Source organism: Salvelinus alpinus, chromosome 12 (assembly GCF_045679555.1).
Source record: "Salvelinus alpinus chromosome 12, SLU_Salpinus.1, whole genome shotgun sequence".
Classification (NCBI taxonomy): domain Eukaryota; kingdom Metazoa; phylum Chordata; class Actinopteri; order Salmoniformes; family Salmonidae; genus Salvelinus; species Salvelinus alpinus.
Window position 1 is genome coordinate 38,112,706 of NC_092097.1, and position 23,917 is coordinate 38,136,622.

Below are 23,917 nucleotides of genomic sequence, written 5' to 3' on the forward strand. Positions count from 1 at the left end.
TGGTTGATGTTGGGAGAGAGGTTATTTTCCTGGCACCACCTCCCTATAGGGATTGTTGGTAATCAGCCCTACTATTGTTGTTGTCTGCAAACTTGATGATGAGTTGGAGGCATGCGTGGCCACCCAGTCATGGGTGAACAAGGAGTACAGAAGGGGGCTGAGCACGCACCCTTGTGGGGCCCCTGTGTTGAGGATCAACGTAGTGGTGGTGTTTCCGTCCTTCACCACCTGGGGGCAGCCAGTCAGGAAGTCCAGGACCCAGTTGCACAGGGCAGGGTTCAGACCCAGGGCCCCGAGCTTAATGATGAGCTTGGAGGGTACTATGGTGTTGAAGGCTGAGCTATAGTCAATGAACAGCATTCTGACGTAGGTAATCCTCATGTCCAGATCGGATAGGGCAGTGTGCATTGCGATGGCGATTGCATCGTCTAGGGTGTCAGGTAAAGTATCTTCTCAAAGCACTTCTTGATGACAGAAGTGAGTGCTCCGGGGCGATAGACATTTAGTTCAGTTACCTTTGCTTTCTTGGGTACAGGAACAATGGTGGACATCTGGAAGCAAGTCGAGACAGCAGACTGGGATAGGGAGCGATTGAATATGTCCGTAAACACTCCAGCCAACTGGTCTGCACATCCTCTGAGGGATGCCGTCTAGGGCCGGCAGCCGGCGAAGATGATGTTTAGCTTGTCTGGGAGCAAGACGTCGGTGTCCGCGAGGTGGCTGGTTTTCCCTTTGTAGTCCGTGATTGTCAGTAGACCCTGCCACATACATCTCTTGTCTGGGCCGTTGAATTGCGACTCCACTTTTTCCTCTGTACTGACGTTTTACCTGTTTGATTGCCTTACGGAGGGAATAACTACACTGTTTGTATTCACCATATTCCCAGTCACCTTGCCAAGGCTAAATGCGGTGGTTCACATTTTCAGTTTTGCGCAAATGCTGCCATCTATCCACGGCTTATGGTTTGGGTAGGTTTTAACAGTCACCGTGGGAACAATATCCCCTATACACTTTCTGATGAACTCAATCACCGTGTCCGTGTAAGCATCAATGTTATTCTCAGAGGCAACCTGGAACATATCCTAGTTTGCGTGTTCAAAACAATCTTGAAGCATGGATTCCGATTGGTCAGACCAGCATTGAATAGACCTTTGAATGGGTACTTCCTGTTTGAGTTTCTGCCTATAAAAAGGGAGGAGCAAAATGGAGTTGTGATCTGATTTGCTGAAGGGAGGGCAGGGGAGGGACTTGTAGGCATTTCCAAAAGGCGAGTAGCAGTGATCTAGTGCTTTTCCTAAGCGAGTACTACAGTCAATGTGTTGATAGTTTGGTAGCGCTTTCCTCAAATTTGGCATCGGGTTGAGGGAGAATAGACACGGCCTTGACTATAACGGAAGAGAATTCTCTTGGTAGGTAATATGGTCGGCATTTGATTGTGAAGTATTCTAGGTCAGGTGAACAAAAGGACTTGAGTTTCTGTATGTTATCACAATCACACCATGAGTAGTTAATCATGAAGCATTCACCCCCACCTTTTTTCTTCCCGGAGAGTTCTTTATTCTTGTTTGCGCGAATAAAATGAGAACCCAGTTGGCTCCATGGACAGGGATAGTATATGCCGAGAGAGCCATGATTCCGTGAAACAGAGTATGTTACAGTCCCTGGTGTCTCTCTGGAAGGAGATCCTCGCCCTGAGCTTGTCTACTTTAATAAGTTAAATTGCCCTGGGTGGTATGAACAAAGAATCCAATTGGGGAAAGTCATATTCCTGGTCGTAATGATGGTGAGTTACCACCGCTCTGATATTCAAAAGTTATTTCCAGCTGTAATACTGTAAAGTTGCTTAGGAGCTAGAAGCAGAGCTGCCTTGTCTGTTGGCGCAATCAGTGTCAGAGAAGGAAAGAAGCAGGATGATGAGTCCCTGAAATAGCTCACGCACTAAACATCACAAGAGAGAAAGACTGGCTTCATAGACACACTGTACTGTTAGACTGTGTCCTTCGTTACAAGAGACATGATCATGATCGACACATTCACCTCCATCATCATCATCATTCAGGCAGGGATGACGAAAGGCTGTAACCATGATGAACATGAATCAACTTAAGGTGTTGGACCCTTAGATATAGTTTCAGTATGTATCTATATGGTTATACCCGTAGGTCAATGTGAGGTGTTCAAAGGAGAACCTTTTTGGTATGCTCATGACCTGAGATTGACTCATCATCGGACCTCCCTCTAATTACCATGGAGACAGACTGTTCTAAATGGAAGATTACACTGTGAGCCTTCTTTCACAACTTGAACAGCTGACTCAGAAATAAATGTGTGAAGAGAAGGTGACTGCATTCAGATACCATGAGAATACATGAGTAAGTGGATGTTGAGCAAAGCCAGGTTAAGGGTTGAGGTGAATAAGTATATCGGACAATTTTTTTTCTTGGGTCACTATATCTATTTTGCCAATTGGATTGATCCCCTCTTCCACACGGAACCCCACTAATCTAACGACGGAAACGCACGAGGTGTCAAAAAAAAATAATTGACCTCCATCCTATGCTATTTTGCTACCGATAGCCATCTACCCGGCCAGCTGTCTGGATCGCCGTGACCCCAACCAACCTCTACTCACTGGACCCTTATTGATCACTCGATTAAGCATGCCTCTCCTTAATGTAAATATGCCTTGTCTATTGCTGTTCTGGTTAGTGTTTACTGGCTTATTTCACTGTAAAGCCTCTAGCCCTGCTCACTATACCATATCCAACCTTTCAGTTCCACCACCCACATATGCGATGACATCACCTGGTTTCAATGATGTTTCTAGAGACAATATCTCTCTCATCATCACTCAATACCTAGGTTTACCTCCACTGTATTCACATCCTACCATACCTTTGTCTGTACATTATTCCTTGAAGCTATTTTATCGCCCCCAGAAACGTCCTTTTACTCTCTGTTCTAGACGTCCAAATTCTCATAGCTTTTAGCCGTACCCTTATCCTACTCCTCCTCTGTTCCTCTGGTGATGTAGAGGTGAATCCAGGCCCTGCAGTACCTAGCTCCACTCCTATTCCCCAGGCACTCTCTTTTGATGACTTCTGTAACCGTAATAGCCTTGGTTTCATGCATGTTAACATTAGAAGCCTCCTCCCTAAGTTTGTTTTGTTCACTGCTTTAGCACACTCTGCCAACCCGGATGTTTTAGCCGTGTCTGAATCCTGGCTTAGAAAGACCACCAAAAATTCTGACATTTTCAACCCCAACTACAAGATTTTCAGACAAGATAGAACGGCCAAAGGGGGCGGTGTTGCAATCTACTGCAAAGATTGCCTGCAGAGTTCTGTTTTACTATCCAGGTCTGTTCCCAAACAATTTGAACTTCTACTTTTAAAAATCCACCTCTGTAAAAACAAGTCTCTCACCGTTGCCGCCTGCTATAGACCACCCTCTGCCCCCAGCTGTGCTCTGGACACCATATGTGAACTGATTGCCCCCCATCTATCTTCAGAGCTCGTGCTGCTAGGCGACCTAAATTGGAACATGCTTAACACCCCAGCCATCCTACAATCTAAGCTTGATGCCCTCAATCTCACACAAATTATCAATGAACCTACCAGGTACCACCCCAATTCCGTAAACACTGGTACCCTCATAGATATCATCCTAACCAACTTGCCCTCCAAATACACCTCTGCTGTTTTCAACCAAGATCTCAGCGATCACTGCCTCATTGCCTGCATCCGTAATGGGTCAGCGGTCAAACGACCTCCACTCATCACTGTCAAACGCTCCCTGAAACACTTCAGCGAGCAGGCCTTTCTAATCGACCTGGCCGAGGTATCCTGGAAGGATATTGATCTCATCCCGTCAGTAGAGGATGCCTGGATATTTAAAAAAAATGCCTTCCTCACCATCTTGAATAAGCATGCCCCATTCAAGAAATTTAGAACCAGGAACAGATATAGCCCTTGGTTCTCTCCTGACCTGACTGCCCTTAACCAACAGAAAAACATCCTATGGCGTTCTGCATTAGCATCGAACTGCCCCCGTGATATGCAACTTTTCAGGGAAGCTAGAAACCAATATACACAGGCAGTTAGAAAAGCCAAGGCTAGCTTTTTCAAGCAGAAATTTGCTTCCTGCATCACAAATTCAAAAAAGTTCTGGGACACTGTAAAGTCCATGGAGAATAAGAACACCTCTTCCCAGCTTCCAACTGCACTGAAGATAGGAAACACTGTCACCACCGACAAATCCACTATAATTGAGAATTTCAATAAGCATTTTTCTACGGCTGGCCATGCTTTCCACCTGGCTACCCTTACCCCGGTCAACAGCACTGCCCTCCCCTCTGCTACTCGCCCAAGCCTTCCCCATTTCTCTTTCTCCCAAATACAGTCAGCTGATGTTCTGAAAGAGCTGCAAAATCTGGACCCTTACAAATCAGCCGAGCTAGATAATCTGGACCCTTTCTTTCTAAAACTATCTGCTGAAATTGTTGCCACCCCTATTACTAGCCTTTTCAACCTCTCTTTCGTGTCGTCTGAGATTCCCAAAGATTGGAAAGCAGCTGCGGTTATCCCCCTCTTCAAAGGGGGGGACACTCTTGACCCTAACAGCTACAGACCTATATCTATCCTACCTTGCCTTTCTAAAGTCAACAAACAGATTACCGACCATTTCGAATCCCACCATACCTTCTCCGCTATGCAATCTGGTTTCAGAGCTGGTCATGGGTGCACCTCAGCCACGCTCAAGGTCATAAACGATATCTTTTTTTTAAAAATTTAAAAAAAATGTTTTATCCCATTTTCTCCCCCCTTTTTGTGGTATCCAATCGCTAGTAATTACTATCTTGTCTCATCGCTACAACTCCCGTACGGGCTCGGGAGAGACGAAGGTCGAAAGCCATGCGTCCTCCGAAGCACAACCCAACCAAGCCGCACTGCTTCTTAACACAGCGCGCCTCCAACCCGGAAGCCAGCCGCACCAATGTGTCGGAGGAAACACCGTGTACCTGGCCCCCTTTGTTAGCGCGCACTGCGCCCGGCCCGCCACAGGAGTCGCTGGAGCGCGATGAGACAAGGATATCCCTACCGGCCAAACCCTCCCTAACCCGGACGACGCTGGCCCAATTGTGCGTCGCCCCACGGACCTCCCGGTCGCGGCCGGCTGCGACAGAGCCTGGGCGCGAACCCAGAGACTCTGGTGGCGCAGTTAGCACTGCGATGCAGTGCCCTAGACCACTGCGCCACCCGGGAGGCCACCTATAAACGATATCTTAACCGCCATCGATAGGAAACAGTACTGTGCAGCCGTATTCATTGACCTGGCCAAGGCTTTTGACTCTGTCAATCACCACATCCTCATCGTCAGACTCGACAGCCTTGGTTTCTCTAATGATTGCCTCGCCTGGTTCACCAACTACTTCTCTGATCGAGTTCAGTGTGTCAAATCGGAGGGTCTGTTGTCCGGGCCTCTGGCAGTCTCTATGGGGGTGCCACAGGGTTCAATTCTTGGACCGACTCTCTTCGCTGTATACATCAATGATGTCGCTCTTGCTGCTGGTGATTCTCTGATCCACCTCTATGCAGACGACACTATTCTGTATACTTCTGGCCCTTCTTTTGACACTGTGTTAACAACCCTCCAGGCGAGCTTCAATGCCGTACAGCTCTCCTTCCGTGGCCTCCAATTGCTCTTAAATACAAGTAAAACTAAATGCATGCTCTTCAACCGATCGCTGCCTGCACCTGCCCGCCTGTCCAACATCACTACTCTGGACGGCTCTGACTTAGAATATGTGGACAACTACAAATACCTAGGTGTCTGGTTAGACTGTAAACTCTCCTTCCAGACTCACATCAAACATCTCCAATCCAAAGTTAAATCTAGAATTGGCTTCCTATTCCGCAACAAAGCATCCTTCACTCATGCTGCCAAACATACCCTTGTAAAACTGACCATCCTACCAATCCTCGACTTCGGTGATGTCATTTACAAAATAGCCTCCAAAACCCTACTCAATAAATTGGATGCAGTCTATCACAGTGCCATCCGTTTTGTCACCAAAGCCCCATATACTACCCACCACTGCGACCTGTACACTCTCGTTGAATGGCCCTCGCTTCATACTCGTCGCCAAACCCACTGGCTCCAGGTCATCTACAAGACCCTGCTAGGTAAAGTCCCCCCTTAACTCAGCTCGCTGGTCACCATAGCAGCACCTACCTGTAGCACGCGCTCCAGCAGGTATATCTCTCTGGTCACCCCCAAAACCAATTCTTCCTTTGGCCGCCTCTCCTTCCAGTTCTCTGCTGCCAATGACTGGAACGAACTACAAAAATCTCTGAAACTGGAAACACTTATCTCCCTCAATAGCTTTAAGCACCAGCTGTCAGAGCAGCTCATAGATTACTGCACCTGTACATAGCCCATCTATAATTTAGCCCAAACAACTACCTTTTTACCTACTGTATTTATTTATTTATTTTGCTCCTTTGCACCCCATTATTTCTATCTCTACTTTACACTTTCTTCCACTGCAAACCAACCATTCCAGTGTTTTTTTTACTTGCTATATTGTATTTCCTTCGCCACCATGGCCTTTTTTATATTTTTATTTATTTATATATATATTTTATATATTTTGTTTGCCTTCACCTCCTTTATCTCACCTCACTTGCTCACATTGTATATAGACTTATTTTTCACTGTATTATTGACTGTATGTTTGTTTTACTCCATGTGTAACTATGTGTTGTTGTATGTGTCGAACTGCTTTGCTTTATCTTGGCCAGGTCGCAATTGTAAATGAGAACGTGTTCTCAATTTGCCTACCTGGTTAAATAAAGGTGAAATAAAATAAAATAAATAAAAAGGTGAGAAAGAGACCGAGACAGACAGAGAGATAGTAGGGAATTACGTTGGCTTGGAGGCCTCGGCCTGGTCTGTCTGCAGTTTCTCCCCTCCCTCAACCTCCATGGTGCAGTACACAATCCTGTTAGGAGCCAGAGACTTCAGGCCCACCACCTCCATGATAACCACCTGAAGGGCACACACAAACAGCATGTTGTTAAACCACAGGTGTATTCAGTAAGGTTCACAATGTAGCAGAAATGTATTAAAAAGAGCTAACATTACTCTCTATTCTACATGAAAGACAACCATACTGTTCTGGTCTGGACATCTGAGCGCTCTGCACATTCCTGAATGGGCCCCAGCACGCACCCTGTAAAGCCAGGAACCATGACCCGTAACTGTCTATGGTGCCCTTTACACAACTACAACAGTCACCTTGACCTTGTTGATCAAAGGCAGAAACCCACATACAGTGGGGAGAACAAGTATTTGATACACTGCCGATTTTGCAGGTTTTCCTACTTACAAAGCATGTAGAGGTCTGTAATTTTTATCATAGGTACACTTCAACTGTGAGAGACGGAATTTAAAACAAAAATCCAGAAAATCACATTGTATGATTTTTAAGTAATTAATTCGCATTTTATTGCATGACATAAGTATTTGATCACCTACCAACCAGTAAGAATTCCGGCTCTCACAGACCTGTTAGTTTTTCTTTAAGAAGCCCTCCTGTTCTCCACTCATTACCTGTATTAACTGCACCTGTTTGAACTCGTTACCTGTATAAAAGACACCTGTCCACCCACTCAATCAAACAGACTCCAACCTCTCCACAATGGCCAAGACCAGAGAGCTGTGTAAGGACATCAGGGATAAAATTGTAGACCTGCACAAGGCTGGGATGGGCTACAGGACAATAGGTAAGCAGCTTGGTGAGAAGGCAACAACTGTTGGCGCAATTATTAGAAAATGGAAGAAGTTCAAGATGACGGTCAATCACCCTCGGTCTGGGGCTCCATGCAAGATCTCACCTCGTGGGGCATCAATGATCATGAGGAAGGTGAGGGATCAGCCCAGAACTACACGGCAGGACCTGGTTAATGACCTGAAGAGAGCTGGGACCACAGTCTCAAAGAAAACCATTAGTAACACACTACGCCGTCATGGATTAAAATCCTGCAGCGCACGCAAGGTCCCCCTGCTCAAGCCAGCGCATGTCCAGGCCCGTCTGAAGTTTGCCAATGACCATCTGGATGATCCAGAGGAGGAATTGGAGAAGGTCATGTGGTCTGATGAGACATTAATAGAGCTTTTTGGTCTAAACTCCACTCGCCGTGTTTGGAGGAAGAAGAAGGATTAGTACAACCCCAAGAACACCATCCTAACCGTGAAGCTTGGAGGTGGAAACATCATTCTTTGGGGATGCTTTTCTGCAAAGGGGACAGGATGACTGCACCGTATTGAGGGGAGGATGGATGGGGCCATGCATCGCGAGATCTTGGCCAACAATCTCCTTCCCTCAGTAAGAGCATTGAAGATAGGTCGTGGCTGAGTCTTCCAGCATGACAACGACCCGAAACACACAGCCAGGGCAACTAAGGAGTGGCTCCGTAAGAAGCATCTCAAGGTCCTGGAGTGGCCTAGCCAGTCTCCAGACCTGAACCCAATAGAAAATCTTTGGAGGGAGCTGAAAGTCCGTATTGCCCAGCGACAGCCCCGAAACCTGAAGGATCTGGAGAAGGTCTGTATGGAGGAGTAGGCCAAAATCCCTGCTGCAGTGTGTGCAAACCTGGTCAAGAACTACAGGAAACGTATGATCTCTGTAATTGCAAACAAAGGTTTCTGTACCAAATATTAAGTTCTGCTTTTCTGATGTATCAAATATCTTATGTCATGCAATAAAATGCGAATTAATTACTTAAAAATCATACAATGTGATTTTCTGGATTTTTGTTTTAAATTCCGTCTCTCACAGTTGAAGTGTACCTATGATAAAAATTACAGACCTCTACATGCTTTGTAAGTAGGAAAACCTGCAAAATCGGCAGTGTATCAAATACTTGTTCTCCCCACTGTAGGTAAATGCATACAGTATAACCTCCTAAAAACCCCATTAACATTCATTACTTTAAAACTCATTATCACCCTTAGCTCTATTGGTCAACAGCATTTACAGTATATCTTAAAGTATCTTAAACCAATGGAGGGTGCTGAGGGGTGGACGGCTCATAATAATGGCTGGAACGGAGCGAACAGAATGGCAACAAACACATTGAAATCATGTGTGTGATGTATTTGATACCATTCCACTGATTCCGGTCCAGCCATTATCAAGGTGCCCTACACCCCAACTGAGAGAAAGATGATAACACTGAGACCTACTCAAGCAAACTAGAATTCATGATGATTAAAATGGGAAAGACAAATGGGGAGCAAAAACCCCATCACAGAAGCTACAAATCAGGCCAGCCTCTCCAATCTATAAAGCAGTACTTTCAGTTCTAGCACCATAATCCTCTTCTCTACACTACACTACAATCAACTGCTGGGAGGGTAACCTGGACTCGGGGGGTAGAAGTAACATAGTAAATATAAATCCGAGACACACTAATTAGTATGATATGCTACATTTCGTATGGTATGTATTCATTTGTGGATGTTTGCAATTGCAATTTGTTGTGGCTAACGTGAGCTAGGTGGCTAGGTGATGAGATTCGAACACGCAACCTTTGGGTTGCTAGACGTTCACGTTATGCACCTACCCATCCACCCCGACCACCACCCTACTTTCATTTTTGACTTTAGCATCCTTCTGTCTTATGTAACGTACCAAACGTAACATATACTAATTTGAGTGTTCCAGATTTACATTTACTATGTTACATGTCTGAGACCAGGCTGGGGAGGGAGTGGTGTTAAGGATCGGCCCCTTTTTTTCAATTTTTTGTCTAAAATGACATACCCAAATCTAACTGCCTGCAGCTCAGGCCCTGAAGCAAGGATATGCATATTCTTGGTACCATTTGAAAGGAAACACTTTGAACTTTGTGGAAATGTTAAAGGAATGTAGGAAAATATAACACATTAGATCTGGTAAAAGAAAATACAAAGAAAAAACCAACAGTTTTTTTGTATTTTATTTGTACCATCTTTGAAATGCAAGGGAAAGGCCAAAATGTATTATTCCAACCCAGATGCTATTTAGATGTTGGCCACTAGATGGCAGCAGTGTATTTGCAAAGTTTTAGACTGATCCAATGAACCATTGCATTTCTGTTAAAAATGTTGTATCAAGACTGCCTAAATGTGCCTGATTTGTTTATTAATAACGTCTCATGTTCAAAACTGTGCACTCTCTTCAAACAATAGCTTGGTATTATTTCACTGTAATAGCTACTGTAAATATCAGATATGTCTATGCCCTGGGAAATGTTCTTGTTACTTACAACCTCATGCTAATCCCATTAGCCTATGTTAGCTCAACCGTCCCGCAGGGGACCCACCAATCCTGCTGCCAGTGCTAGAACTTCCTTCTCCTTAAGGAGCTACGGGAACAGAAATAGCTCTTCTGAGTATATCGTATTTTCTTAGATTGTTCAGCTTAACCAGAGTTACTATAATGAGTTATTATGAAGTTTGCTATGAAATGTAAAAAAGGAGGTATTATTTTATTTCACTACATTACCTAGGTATGCCTTGTGATCTGTTATTTCACTCCTTCTTTGTTCATCTATTTTTTCTTCTCTTTCTTTATGGCTGGAGGGCAACCTGTTTGCAATCTATACTGGGTATATATTCACAAGCGTCTCAGTGTAGGATCGCGGATCAGTTTTGCATTTCAAATCATAACTAATAAGAGGGAGAACCTGATCCTAGATCATTCAGCACCCCAACTCAGAGATGCTACGTGAATACGGGCCCTGGTCTAGATAGAAGAAAACTAAAGCATAAGCGCAAACACTCTGGGACTTCGGCATGGAATGTATCCATGTTCTAAAATAACCAATAGACTAATGAAAGTGCAAATCAGATCTAGTTTATCAAAGGGCCAGCTGAGGTAAAAATCTACTATATCATCATCATCACCACCACCACCACTACTACCACCACCACAGACCTCAATAGAAAGTGTTTTCCTTGCCACAGAACACAGATACACTGTAAATAAATAGGTTGATCATGTTTTTGATGACTTATCCTGCTTATAAAGACAGAGGCAGGTGAATGGTAACACTGTATTTAGGATATTCTGTCATAATGCCAAAATGCTGAGGTTTTATCCTTCCTAGACAGTGTTTGGGCTACATCAGACTTGTACTTGGTTAGCGTTAGTGTTACTGTTGATGGGTTAGGGTGATGGTCAGGGCTAGGGGTAGGGCTAGACAGGATTAGGGTACCTACTTCCAGAGTGAAGGAGAGCACCACGTCAGACTTAGACAGTGTGTTCTCGTCTTCCTGGCCCATATCCATGATGGAGGTGTTGTGTCCTTTCTTCAGCTTCTGCAGTTTGAACTCTCCTCCCTTGGACACCGGCATGCTCTCCAGGTTGGCCATCAGCTGGTTCACCGATGCCTTTAGCTCCTCTATGTACATGTGCTCCATCTCCTTTGACACAAACTTGGGGAACTTGCCACCCTTTGGGAAAAAATAAAATAATAATCATACCAAAAATTGTTGTACAAAAGTGTTTTTACTAGATTTCAAGTCAGCTTTTGTGTCAATGTTGACTAGTCATCCTGAAAATGAAAGACACTTTATTTATAAAATAGATCCAAATTGTCAACACTAATGTAAATGCTTGTCATTCAATAGATGAACAGATACTGTATGTAGCCTACAGTATTCATCGTGATGTAAAGCTGTTTCTAGAATAGGGAACTCGCATAGTGAAGCCATTTTGATTCTTAGCCTACAAACTGAGGTTCTTATGTAGCTCAGCACAATGTTACCCGTGTGTTGATGTTGTTCTACTGCAGTGTGTATACAGCTGTAGGATCTTACTTCAACCACCCTGATGCAGGAGAACTTTCCTGCAATGCAGGATTTTTTTTACTTGGAGTGTATTAAACTTCTTTGGGATAGGGGGGGCGCTGTTTTCACTTTGGGAAAAAATCGTGCCCAATTTAAACGGCCTCGTACTCTATTCTAGATCGTACAATATGCATATTATTATTACTATTGGATAGAAAACACTCTCAAGTTTCTAAAACCGTTTGAATTATATCTGTGAGTAAAACAGAACTCATTTTGCAGCAAACTTCCTGTCAGGAAGTGAAAAATCTGAAATCGAGGCTCTGTTCCAGGGCCTTCCTATTCATTTGCTTGAAATCTATGGATATACATGCACTTCATACGCCTTCCACTAGATGTCAAGAGGCAGTGAGAGGTGGAATGGGGTGTCTAGCTTGATCTGAGATCGAACAAGAGCTCTTGGAATGACATGACCCCAAATTTCCTTTGTTCAGCAAGGCGCGGGAAGGAACCCTGGATTGCCTTCTGAAAAGCTTTTGGTATAGACGGCTAATATCTCCCGTTTTGATTTTATTTGATACATGTGATAATATCATCGTAAAGTATGTTTTTTCAATATAGTTTTATCAGATTATTGAACGTTTATCGGGAGATTTGGCGTTTTCCGTTCTCTGCGTTTGGTGAAGATGGACAACTTCGCGCCACTTGGCTAGCTTTGGTTGCTAATTCGACAGGAGAAGAGGACATTCTAACACCAAACAACGATTATTCTGGACAAAGGACTCCTTGTACAACATTCTGATGGAAGCTCAGCAAAAGTAGGAACCATTTATGATGTTATTTCGTATTTCTGTGGAAAATGTTTAGTACTATTTTCCGCCCTCATTGCAGGCGTTGTCTCGCTATAACGTAAGCTGTATGTCGTACTAAAGTTATTTTTAGAATTCTAACACGGCGATTGCATTAAGAACTAGTGTATCTTTCATTTGCTGTACAACATGTATTTTTTAGTAAAGTTTATGATGAGTTCTTTGATTAGATTAGGTGAGTGTCAGAAATATATCCGGATAATTTTGTGCAGTTTGGCTACTATTCACATTGTAAAACCACGATTTGTACCGCTAAATATGCACATTTTCGAACAAAACATATATGTATTGTGTAACACAATGTTATAGGACTGTCATCTGATGAAGTTTATCAAGGTTAGTGAATAAATGTATATCTTTTGCTGGTTTTTTGCGATCGCTACCTTTGCGGTGAATGAATGCGGTTGTGTGGTTGGCTATTGTAGTAAGCTAATATAATGCTATATTGTGTTTTCGCTGTAAAACACTTAAAAAATCTGAAATATTGGCTGGATTCACAAGATGTTTGTCTTTCATGTGCTGTACACCATGTATTTTTCATAAATGTTTTATGATGAGTATTTAGGTATTTCACGTTGCTCTCTGTAGTTATTCTAGCTGCTTTGGTGATATTTGTGATTGTAGCTGCAATGTAAAACTATGATTTATACCTGAAATATGCACATTTTTCGAACAAAACATAGATTTATTGTATAACATGTTATAAGACTGTCATCTGATGAAGTTGTTTCTTGGTTAGTGACTAATTCTATCTCTATTTGGGGGTTTTGTGCAAGCTACCTGTGCTGTGAAAGAAATGTCTGTGCTTTTTTGTATTTGGTGGTGAGCTAACATAAATATACGTGGTGTTTTCGCTGTAAAACATTTTAAGAATCGGACATGTTGGCTGGATTCACAAGATGTTTATCTTTCATTTGCTGTATTGGACTTGTTAATGTGTGAATGTTAAATATTTCAAAAAAATATTTTTTGAATTTCGCGCGCTGCCTTTTCAGTGGAATGTGGGGGGGGTTCCGGGGATGGACAGGTTAAAAAGGCTTCTGAAGTTTAATTTCCACTTTGAAATTTCAAACTTGATTTTCCCTGAAGAAGATTTTTATCAATCCCTACAAAAATATCCATTCATTATAATCCACATAATAATTTACATTTCCTGTTGCAGCAAACTGGCTCAAATTAAGATCATATGTCTGTAGGCTATCAGACTCACCCTGGCAATCTGATCGGCCATCTGCAGGCGTCCATCCAGCTCCCGTCTGATCTGAGCAGCCTGCTCGTCCAGGTTGTCCAACTAGAGTAGGGTCAAACACAGAAGAGACAGGAAGAAGTGTTGTGCGCACATACTTAAAAATAAACTTGTCCCAGGAACTTGATTAGAGAGAATCATTATGCTCTCAAGTGTTGGTTTAATCAAGCAACGTTTTGACCCCAACTGTGCCTTCTCCGGGAAAACGGGCCAACGAGAGATGAATCAGCCTGTGATGGTCTCACTGGTTCCCAGGTGTGGTTTTGGATATCCATGACCTTGGAGCTATGTAAGCCTATAGGCATTACCTCACCCATCACCACATGGTAATAATTTATACAATATCCATTATGATTCTACATGGAATAAGACTAGAATCTGTATTCATAAAGTGTCTCAGGGTAGAGGTACTGATCTAGGATCAGGTCCTACGTGTTTCTGTATTCAAGATCTATAATACACTACTCAAAAAAATAAAGGGAACACTTAAACTACACAATGTAACTCCAAGTCAATCACACTTCTGTGAAATCAAACTGTTCACTTAGGAAGCAACACTGATTGACAATAAATTTCATAAGCTGTTGTGCAAATGGAATAGACAAAAGGTGGAAATTATAGGCAATTAGCAAGACACCCCCAATAAAGGAGTGGTTCTGCAGGTGGTGACCACAGACCACCTCTCAGTTCCTATGCTTCCTGGCTGATGTTTTGGTCACTTTTGAATGCTGGCGGTGCTTTCACTCTAGTGGTAGCATGAGACGGAGTCTACAACCCACACAAGTGGCTCAGGTAGTGCAGCTCATCCAGGATGGCACATCAATGCGAGCTGTGGCAAGAAGGTTTGCTGTGTCTGTCAGCGTAGTGTCCAGAGCATGGAGGCACTACCAGGAGACAGGCCAGTACATCAGGAGACGTGGAGGAGGCCGTAGGAGGGCAACAACCCAGCAGCAGGACCGCTACCTCTGCCTTTGTGCAAGGAGGAGCACTGCCAGAGCACTGCAAAATGACCTCCAGCAGGCCACAAATGTGCATTGTGGGGATCTTATACACGAGATGGCCAGACCTCATCCAGAGAGGGGGTACAGGGGGTACCAGTACAATGTGGAGGCTATATACAGGGGGTACCAGTACAGAGTCAATGTGGAGGCTATATACAGGGGTTACCAGTACAGAGTCAATGTGGAGGCTATATACAGAGGGTACCAGTACAGAACTCAATGTGGAGGCTATATACAGGGGGTACCAGTACAGAGTCAATGTGGAGGCTATATACAGGGGGTACCAGAACAATATACAGGGGGTACCAGTACAGAGTCAATGTGGAAGCTATATACAGGGGGTACCAGTACTATATACAGGGGGTACCAGTACAGAGTCAATGTGGAGGCTATATACAGGGGGCACCAGTACTATATACAGGGGGCACCAGTACAGAGTCAATGTGGAGGATATATACAGGGGGTACCAGTACTATATACAGGGGGCACCAGTACAGAGTCAATGTGGAGGATATATACAGGGGGCACCAGTACAGAGTCAATGTGGAGGATATATACAGGGGGCACCAGTACAGAGTCAATGTGGAGGCTATATACAGGGGGTACCAGTAATATATACAGGGGGCACCAGTACAGAGTCAATGTGGAGGATATATACAGGGGGTACCAGTACTATATACAGGGGGTACCAGTACAGAGTCAATGTGGAGGCTATATACAGGGGGCACCAGTACTCTATACAGGGGGCACCAGTACAGAGTCAATGTGGAGGATATATACAGGGGGCACCAGTACTATACACAGGGGGCACCAGTACAGAGTCAATGTGGAGGATATATACAGGGGGCACCAGTACAGAGTCAATGTGGAGGCTATATACAGGGGGTACCAGTACTATATACAGGGGGCACCAGTACAGAGTCAATGGGGAGGCAATATACAGAGAGTACCAGTACTATATATAGGGGGTACCAGTACAGAGTCAATGTGGAGGATATATACAGGGGGTACCAGTACTATATACAGGGGGCACCAGTACAGAGTCAATGTGGAGGCTATATACAGGGGGTACCAGTACTATATACAGGGGGTACCAGTACAGAGTCAATGTGGAGGATATATACAGGGGGTACCGGTACAGAGTCAATGTGGAGGCTATATACAGGGGGTACCGGTACAGAATCAACGTGGAGGCTATATACAGGGGGTACTGGTACAGAGTCAATGTGGAGGCTATATACAGGGGGCACCAGTACTCTATACAGGGGGCACCAGTACAGAGTCAATGTGGAGGATATATACAGGGGGCACCAGTACTATATACAGGGGGCACCAGTACAGAGTCAATGTGGAGGATATATACAGGGGGCACCAGTACAGAGTCAATGTGGAGGCTATATACAGGGGGTACCAGTACTATATACAGGGGGCACCAGTACAGAGTCAATGTGGAGGCTATATACAGGGGGTACCAGTACTATATACAGGGGGCACCAGTACAGAGTCAATGGGGAGGCAATATACAGGGGGTACCAGTACTATATATAGGGGGTACCAGTACAGAGTCAATGTGGAGGATATATACAGGGGGTACCAGTACTATATACAGGGGGCACCAGTACAGAGTCAATGTGGAGGCTATATACAGGGTGTACCAGTACTATATACAGGGGGTACCAGTACAGAGTCAATGTGGAGGATATATACAGGGGGTACCGGTACAGAGTCAATGTGGAGGCTATATACAGGGGGTACCGGTACAGAATCAACGTGGAGGCTATATACAGGGGGTACTGGTACAGAGTCAACGTGGAGGCTATATACAGGGGATACCGGTACAGTGTACAGAGTCAATGTGGCGGCAGGTAGCCTAGTGGTTAGAGCGTTGGACTAGTAACTGAAAGGTAGCAAGATCGAATCCCCGAGCCCGACAAGGTAAAAATCTGTCATTCTGCCCCTGAACAAGGCAGTTAACCCACTGTTCCTATGCCGTCATTGAAAATAAGGATTTGTTCTTAACTGACTTGCCTAATTAAATAAAGATAAAATATACAGGGGGTACCGGCACAGAGTCAATGTGGAGGCTATATACAGGGCTATATACAGCTATATACAGAGTCAATGTGTAGGCTATATGCAGGGGGTACTGGTACAGAGTCAATGTGCGGGAGCACTGGTTAGTCGAGGTAATTGAGGTAATATGTACATGTAGGTAGAGTTATTAAAGTGACTATGCATAAGTGTGACTATAGATAATAACAGAGTAGCAGTGGCGTAAAAGACGGGTGGGGGGGGGACAATGCAAATAGTCTGGGTAGCCATTTGATTAGATGTTCAGGAGTCTTATGGCTTGGGGTAGAAGCTGTTTAGAAGCCTCTTGGACCTAGACTTGGGGCTTCGTTACCGCTTGCCGTGCGGTAGCAGAGAGGTTAGCACGATCAGTCGTTGGATTCATGTGTAAATAAGTACTAAGACTGCATGTAGGTCTACTGTACACGAGGGCTGTGGAGAATTCCATTTCAGTTGAGTCAAAATGTTAATTGACTTCCTGAATTGACTGAATAGAAACGGGAATGACCTCTATCCTGATGTATCCTGTGTCGACTTGACTGATAAAAATAAGTCCTTGAGAGTTATTTTGTTTGTTCTACTTTCCTTTGTAGGTTGAGAGAGTCATTCATAAATATGAATATAGAGCACATGTGCCTAAACAGTGTGTGCGTGTGTGTGTTGTGTGTGTCTGTGTGTGTGTGTGTGTGTGCGTGCGTGCATGTTTTTGTGTGTACATACGGTACATATGCAAGTAAGTCTTTAAATCACTATAATGGAGAGCCACACTCCCTGCAACTAGCATTGTGACATGTCTACCCTCCAGCCCGCCCACAGCCTGCCCACACAGAGTAGCAGCAACGTGATGTCTTAGCCAGGTTGGCCCTGTAGAGCAGTCACTTCCAGTCCTGTCACACATGCAGTGTGCCTTCACCCGCCCACTCACACATAGTCATGCACACACACACACTTCAAGGGCTCCACGGTACTGCCACGAAGCTGGACCGGAACACCACCGCTACACCACCTCTGTACTGGTGCCCCCAGCGCTGATGCACATCAACATGGAGCAGCTATCGCGCTCCAGAGAGCAACTGTCTAGTGATGTACAGGGAGTGCTGATGGCTACTACAAACTGCTGCCTGCACTCCACTTACAGAGAACATGTGCAGAGGGCATAGAGGTGGACCTTCCTCTTTCTGTGAAGACAAATAGGCTAAAAGAGCCCTGTTGACAAAACAGGTGGCCTAATGGCAATGTCATGTTACTGTTACCATGGTGGGTTGTCATGGTGTGTGATGCTGCTGAGCGGTTGTGTTGTGGCAAACCACAGCTCTGTAATGTTACCGCTCTAGAGTGAAGGGAGGGAAATGTCTGCATGTAACCACAAGAGAAGAACTAGTGTGTGTGTGTTTGTTTGTGTGTGTGTATGTTTGTGCGTGTGTGTTTATGCGTGTATGTGCCTGCATGCACGCCTTCGTATGTGTGTGTGTGCAACCGCAGGAGAGGGGAATGTTGTAGTGTAACTAGATTTCAATTACAGAGGCCAGGGGCTAACTGAATCACTCAAGCATGACCTCAGGCAGGCTCACAACAACCTGATCGCGTGACCCAGGCATCCAAGGCCCTAATGGACACTGGTGGTGGTGACAAAGGCGTGGCATTGTCTTAAACTTAAACAGTGACTAAAACCAATAGAAATGGAATTGCTAGAATAGAAAATTCCCATTCTAGTCAATGGGTCCGTAATTCTATGAATAAACCATCTCTTTGTTACTGCAGCTGTTAGACTACTTTGTACTGACTGACATCATAGACAGAATAAAAAGCATTGAAATATAATCTTAATCTAATCAATTCTAGATTCTATTTCTATTATCAAAAAAAAACGATTTTTCAACAACTTGAGTAAAACTCTGCTGTCGTGGCCATAGAGACCACCAGAACAGTCACCTTGGCCATGTTAAGTAAATAAGGGATTGTAGTTAACGAGAGGGTTCTGTAAGTTTTCATTCCTGAGGTGACTAAGACCTGCACAAACTCAATCAATAACAAACACAGTGATTCAGAAAGAAAATCTACATTAGTCTGTAAGAGACATCTGACTTCAAGAGCAGTCACCTAGAGATGACCTTGGCGTTTAGAATAATGTTGAAGTCGCTATTTCAAATCAAATCAAATGTTATTTGTTACATGTGCCGAATACAACAGGTGTAGACGTTAGTGTGAAATGCTTACTTACAAGCCCTTAACCAACAACGCAGTTTTAAGAAAACCCCCCCCAACAAAAGTAGGAGATAAGAAAAACAAATAACTAAAGAGCAGCAGTAAATAACAATGGCGGGGCTATATACAGGGTTCCTGTGTGGGAGCTATCATGGGTTGGTTCTGGTTAGATCGATAAAAGCCATCTGAAGGAGGACAGAGAGAGAAGCCTGGCATCTGTTTGCCTAGTTTTCTGCCCCAGAGTAATGAAAAGCAGAGGAATTCACAGGCTCCCTTACATCAATAATGAATGAAGACATATACTTTATATTAGCTGACACAGGCAAAGAAAGGAGTGGAGAGGGCTGAGGGATTGGTCTCTCTCTCTCTCTTTCTGCATTTCTCCCTCTCTCTCTCTCTCTCTCTCTCTCTCTCTCTGGCAAAAGCAGCATTGTTCATCTTTCAGCAACATTAATGCTGTGACTCACTGCCACCCGCTGTGATGACCCTGACTGTGTCAGTCTGTCCGTCCGCCTTACTGAGCCCACAGCACACACCCTGCAGACAGGGACCTTACAGACAGAGGCAAAATAAAGCCCTAAAACATGTTAGTATAAATGGGACTGGCTTGGTCTTGCACATGGTGGAAAGTATTGCATGTTAAGCGGAAGAGGTGGAGGACAGAGCAATAGAGGATAGGGCTATTATGTTGTAGTATATTGACTGTAGAGTTATGGGGATTTATAGGTCTATAGTGGACTTTCATATGTTCTTTCTACTGTAGAATTACAGGCACGCCACACTCTTAGAAAAAAGGCTTCCAAAAGGGTTCTTCGGCTGTCCCCATAGGAGAACCATTCTGGTTCTAGGTACAAACCTTTTGGGTTCCATGTACAGCCCTCTGTTGAAAGGGTTCTACATGGAACCTAAACTGGTTCTACTTGGAACCAAAAAGGGTTCTTCAAATGGTTATTCTATGAGGACAGCCGAAGAACCCGTTTAGGTTCTAGATAGCACCTTTGATATGTAGCGCATTGTGAGTGATTTTCCATCATGGATGTTAGAGAATAAGGGTTGTTTGGTGTGTCTCTGACCCCATCTGAGAGCAAATCATCCATCCAGGCAGGAGAAGCTCCAGCATGGCCGCCCCTGCTGAGTGGGCCTACTGATGTGATGTCTGGTAGGGGGTCTAGAAGCCCCTGCTGCAGAGACATGGCTAGTGTTGACTTCTTCTCTCATCTGCAATTTCCTCCCTTCCCCACTTCCTCTCTCCCTTCCTCTCCCCTCATCTCCTCTCCTCTGGACTCTGTCCCGTATTTCACCTATTCCTACTACATTAACAGGCCTAGTGCGTCTCTGAGGCTTTACTGTATTGATTCCCTGCTCCTTCCAGCAATCCCCTTAAAGAGAGAATGAGCTGCTACCACTGTGGAAGGGAGGGGGGCTTTAAGAGAAAAGCTGCTGAACTGAGATGGAGTGAAGGAAGGGGGTTGGGCTGGAGAGAGAGAACGAGAAGGGGGAGAGAGAGATGGAGAGAAGGACCAAGAAAGAGAAGGGGGGAAAAGAGAAAGGGGGGAGATACAGAGGTAGAGAGAGTGTATGGGGAAAGAGAGCAATAGGAGGGAGAGAGAGAGAGAAAAGGGGGAGACAGCTTGAAGTACACTGATGAATCTCACTTAAATAATCAAGGAAACAGCATGAAGCAGTCCTCTCCTCAGATTGAAAAGGGAAAATACAGCTACTCTCTGGATGAGGTCTGGCCATCTCGTTTATAAGATCCCCACAATCCTAACGCCAGTAAAGAAGAAGCAATAACTAGAATAATTGGGATTCTGCATTCAGTTCAAGTATTGGCTATACTATGGATGTCTGATGTTTAATATGATTGTGTTTTGTTAATGCATCCTCTTACCAGTATTACAGTCTGTATTCCTTCTCCATATAGATAGAAAATATTGGCATGAGCTGCTAAGATGTCAGTGTGTACAGTACAGTAGTGTGTGTTTGGGCCATTGTGCAGCCACCCACCCTGCCTGCTGTTTTTCACAGACTACATTCCAAATGGCACCCAATTCCCTCAACAAGGGCCTATTGGAAAGTAGTGAATTATAGGGAATAGGGTGTCATTTGGGATGAATTCACAGAGTTCCTGGTTAGTAGACCACATAATCAGAATTTTGCCACCAGAAGTTCTGCTCTGCCTTTGCACTGTCAGGGCTTCAGCCTTTCAGAGCGTCACACACACTGCCTATTAGGATTAAATACATTTCTCAGACTGGCTTCATGGAATTTACCCAGGATTCACCCAGGCAGTGCAGAGCCGTGAGTGTGAGTGTGAGTGTGAGTGTGAGTGTGAGTGTGAGTGTGAGTGTGTGTGTGTGTGTGTGTGTGTGTGTGTGTTCGAGTGGTTGAATTAAGTGTTTTCCCTGACGCTGGCTGCTGCTGCCTGTCCATCTGAGTGTGCTGTGCTGAACTGTGCAATCCAAGCAGAACTGTCACAGTCACAGAGGGATGGAGAGGGGGTCACGCCTCCCTGGAAATGCCAGCAGCAGAGCAGCTTGTGTAGATAGCTGTCTTTGTCTGACTGCATCCTGACAACACAAGGACTTGGTCATGTCTGTCTGCTAGTCTAGACATCCAGAAATGAAGACATCCAATTTAGATTAACTGAACACGAGCACAATGAAAAATCCAAGGGTATTTTTCTTTAATGTGTTTATTTCGATAAACCTTAGAAGTGAGTGAATCTACTGGATAAATTGCAGGTGCTGATGTTGTTAGTAGTTTTGAAGGCTGTAAGAACTGTATCTCATTGACAGAACAGTGACGTATGGTAGATCAGTTATATGGGCAGTGAGTGGTTTTGGGGGGGGGTTGTGTGTGAGATTGTTGTTGGAGGCAAAGATGACAAACGCAGGTGACCTTCATTTCCCCCTTATCACCCCTCTGAGAGTGTCAGTCACAGAGGTGGTCTGGTCTGCAACACAATGGGGTGGTGCCCTGGGACACGTTAATGAAGGGGCAATCTGACACCCCTCATGGAGCCCCTACACAGCCCCACAATCTCCATCCAGGGGCGGCAGGTAGCCTAGTGGTTAGAACGTTGGGCCAGTAACCGAAAGGTTGTTAGATCGAATACTCGAGCGGACAAGGTAAAAAATCTGTCGTTCTGCCCCTGAACAAGGCAGTTAACCCACTGTTCCTAGTCCGTCATTGTAAATAAGAATGTGTTCTTAACTGGCTTGCCTAGTTAAATAAAGGTAAAAAATATATATATATATAAATAATCAGCCCAGCCTAATCACTGCTGTGATTAGCACTAGGGCAGTGTTCGGTTGTCAATGAGGTCCGTAAGGCCGCATTGAAAATGTATTGTATTTCCTCATTGTCAAAAATTTTAAGAAATCGTCCCCTATCCATCGTTTTTTGCCATTTATGATGCTCCCTGACTGTCTACTTTAATTTGGGCGATTTATTAGTGAGCTGGACACAGTCAAGAAACTGTATGAATGTAGGTCCATTATCATTTCTACAGTTTCCTTTTGATTGGTGTCCTGCTTTATGATAAGCAATGTGTTATTTTAACACTGAAAAGAGTGGAACCATAAAGACACTGGAACATTGTTACATTTAACACTGGAGAATGTGCTGTGCATGCACACCAGACACACACACAGCTCCCCCACTCCTACTGGTGTTGGAGAAAGGCAACACCCCATTATACCTTCGTTTGCTTCGTCAGCAACTGTTCGCTGGTGAATTATGCTTGAGGGATTTCTGTTTCCAGCATTGATCTGATTATGGAACCCTCTGTGTGTGTATGTGTATGTCTCTTTGCGTGCATGTTTGTGTGCGTGTGGTAAGGCTGGTGATGGGATCTATAATGCAGCACTATAGATTGGGAGAAGGGGAAGAGGGACAGACTGCATATTGTTTGTAAGCTAGCCACGAGGAGAGGGAGGGCTAGATAGATACACTCTTATCAAAAAGGGTTCATCAGCTGTCCCCATAGGCAAACCCTTTTGGGTTCCAAGTAGTACACTTTGGTAACACTTTACTTGAAACCCAGCGTCATAACACATTATGACACGTCATAACAGCTTACATAACTTGTCATAACCTTTTATAATATGGTCATAACTCTCACCAGCACAACACACGTGGGACACACACAGCCCACACCCGGCCCTGGCTAAATTGTAACGTTCCCTCAGCGTTAGTGAAAGTGACAGCCACACTGCAGCGAACACAGAGGGGAAGTTGCCTGAACGTTAGCCGAGGCTGAGAGCAGGTCAGGGGTGACGGGGAGGGGCATAGTTAGATGGGGAGGAGTGACAGGAAGGGGTGATGAGGGTGTAGATGGATTGACAAGGAGGGGTGATGAGGGGTGCCAGGATGGGTGTAGTTAGGTAGGGAGGCTTGATGAGGAGAGGTGAGGGGTGACAGGATGGGTGTAGTTAGAGGCTTGATGAGGAGAGATGATGAGGGGTGTAGTTAGATAGAGGTGATGATGGGTGTAGTAAGATAGAGAGGCTTGACGAGGAGAGGTGATGAGGGGTAACAGGATGGGTGTAGATAGAGGCTTGACGAAGAGGGGTGACAGGATGGGTGTAGTTAGATAGAGAGGCTTGATGAGGCTGGGTGGTGAGGGGTGACAGGATGGATGTAGTTAGATAGAGAGGCTTGATGAGGCTGGGTGGTGAGGGGTG

At 44.6% G+C, this 23,917-nt stretch overlaps 1 protein-coding gene across 11 annotated transcripts in view; it reads right to left on the reverse strand.

Moving 5' to 3' along the window:
- Positions 1 to 23,917, reverse strand: part of LOC139536109 (calcium-dependent secretion activator 1-like) — a 163,912-nt gene that overhangs the window by 60,397 nt on the left and 79,598 nt on the right. For all 11 annotated transcript variants that reach the window (XM_071336280.1, XM_071336279.1, XM_071336278.1 and 8 more), the window contains exons 4-6: positions 13,918 to 13,998; positions 11,269 to 11,502; positions 6,929 to 7,050 (exon numbers count right to left, since the gene is read on the reverse strand). In XM_071336280.1, coding sequence (XP_071192381.1) covers positions 6,929 to 7,050; positions 11,269 to 11,502; positions 13,918 to 13,998 — 437 coding nt within the window. The remainder of the gene's footprint in view (positions 1 to 6,928; positions 7,051 to 11,268; positions 11,503 to 13,917; positions 13,999 to 23,917) is intronic.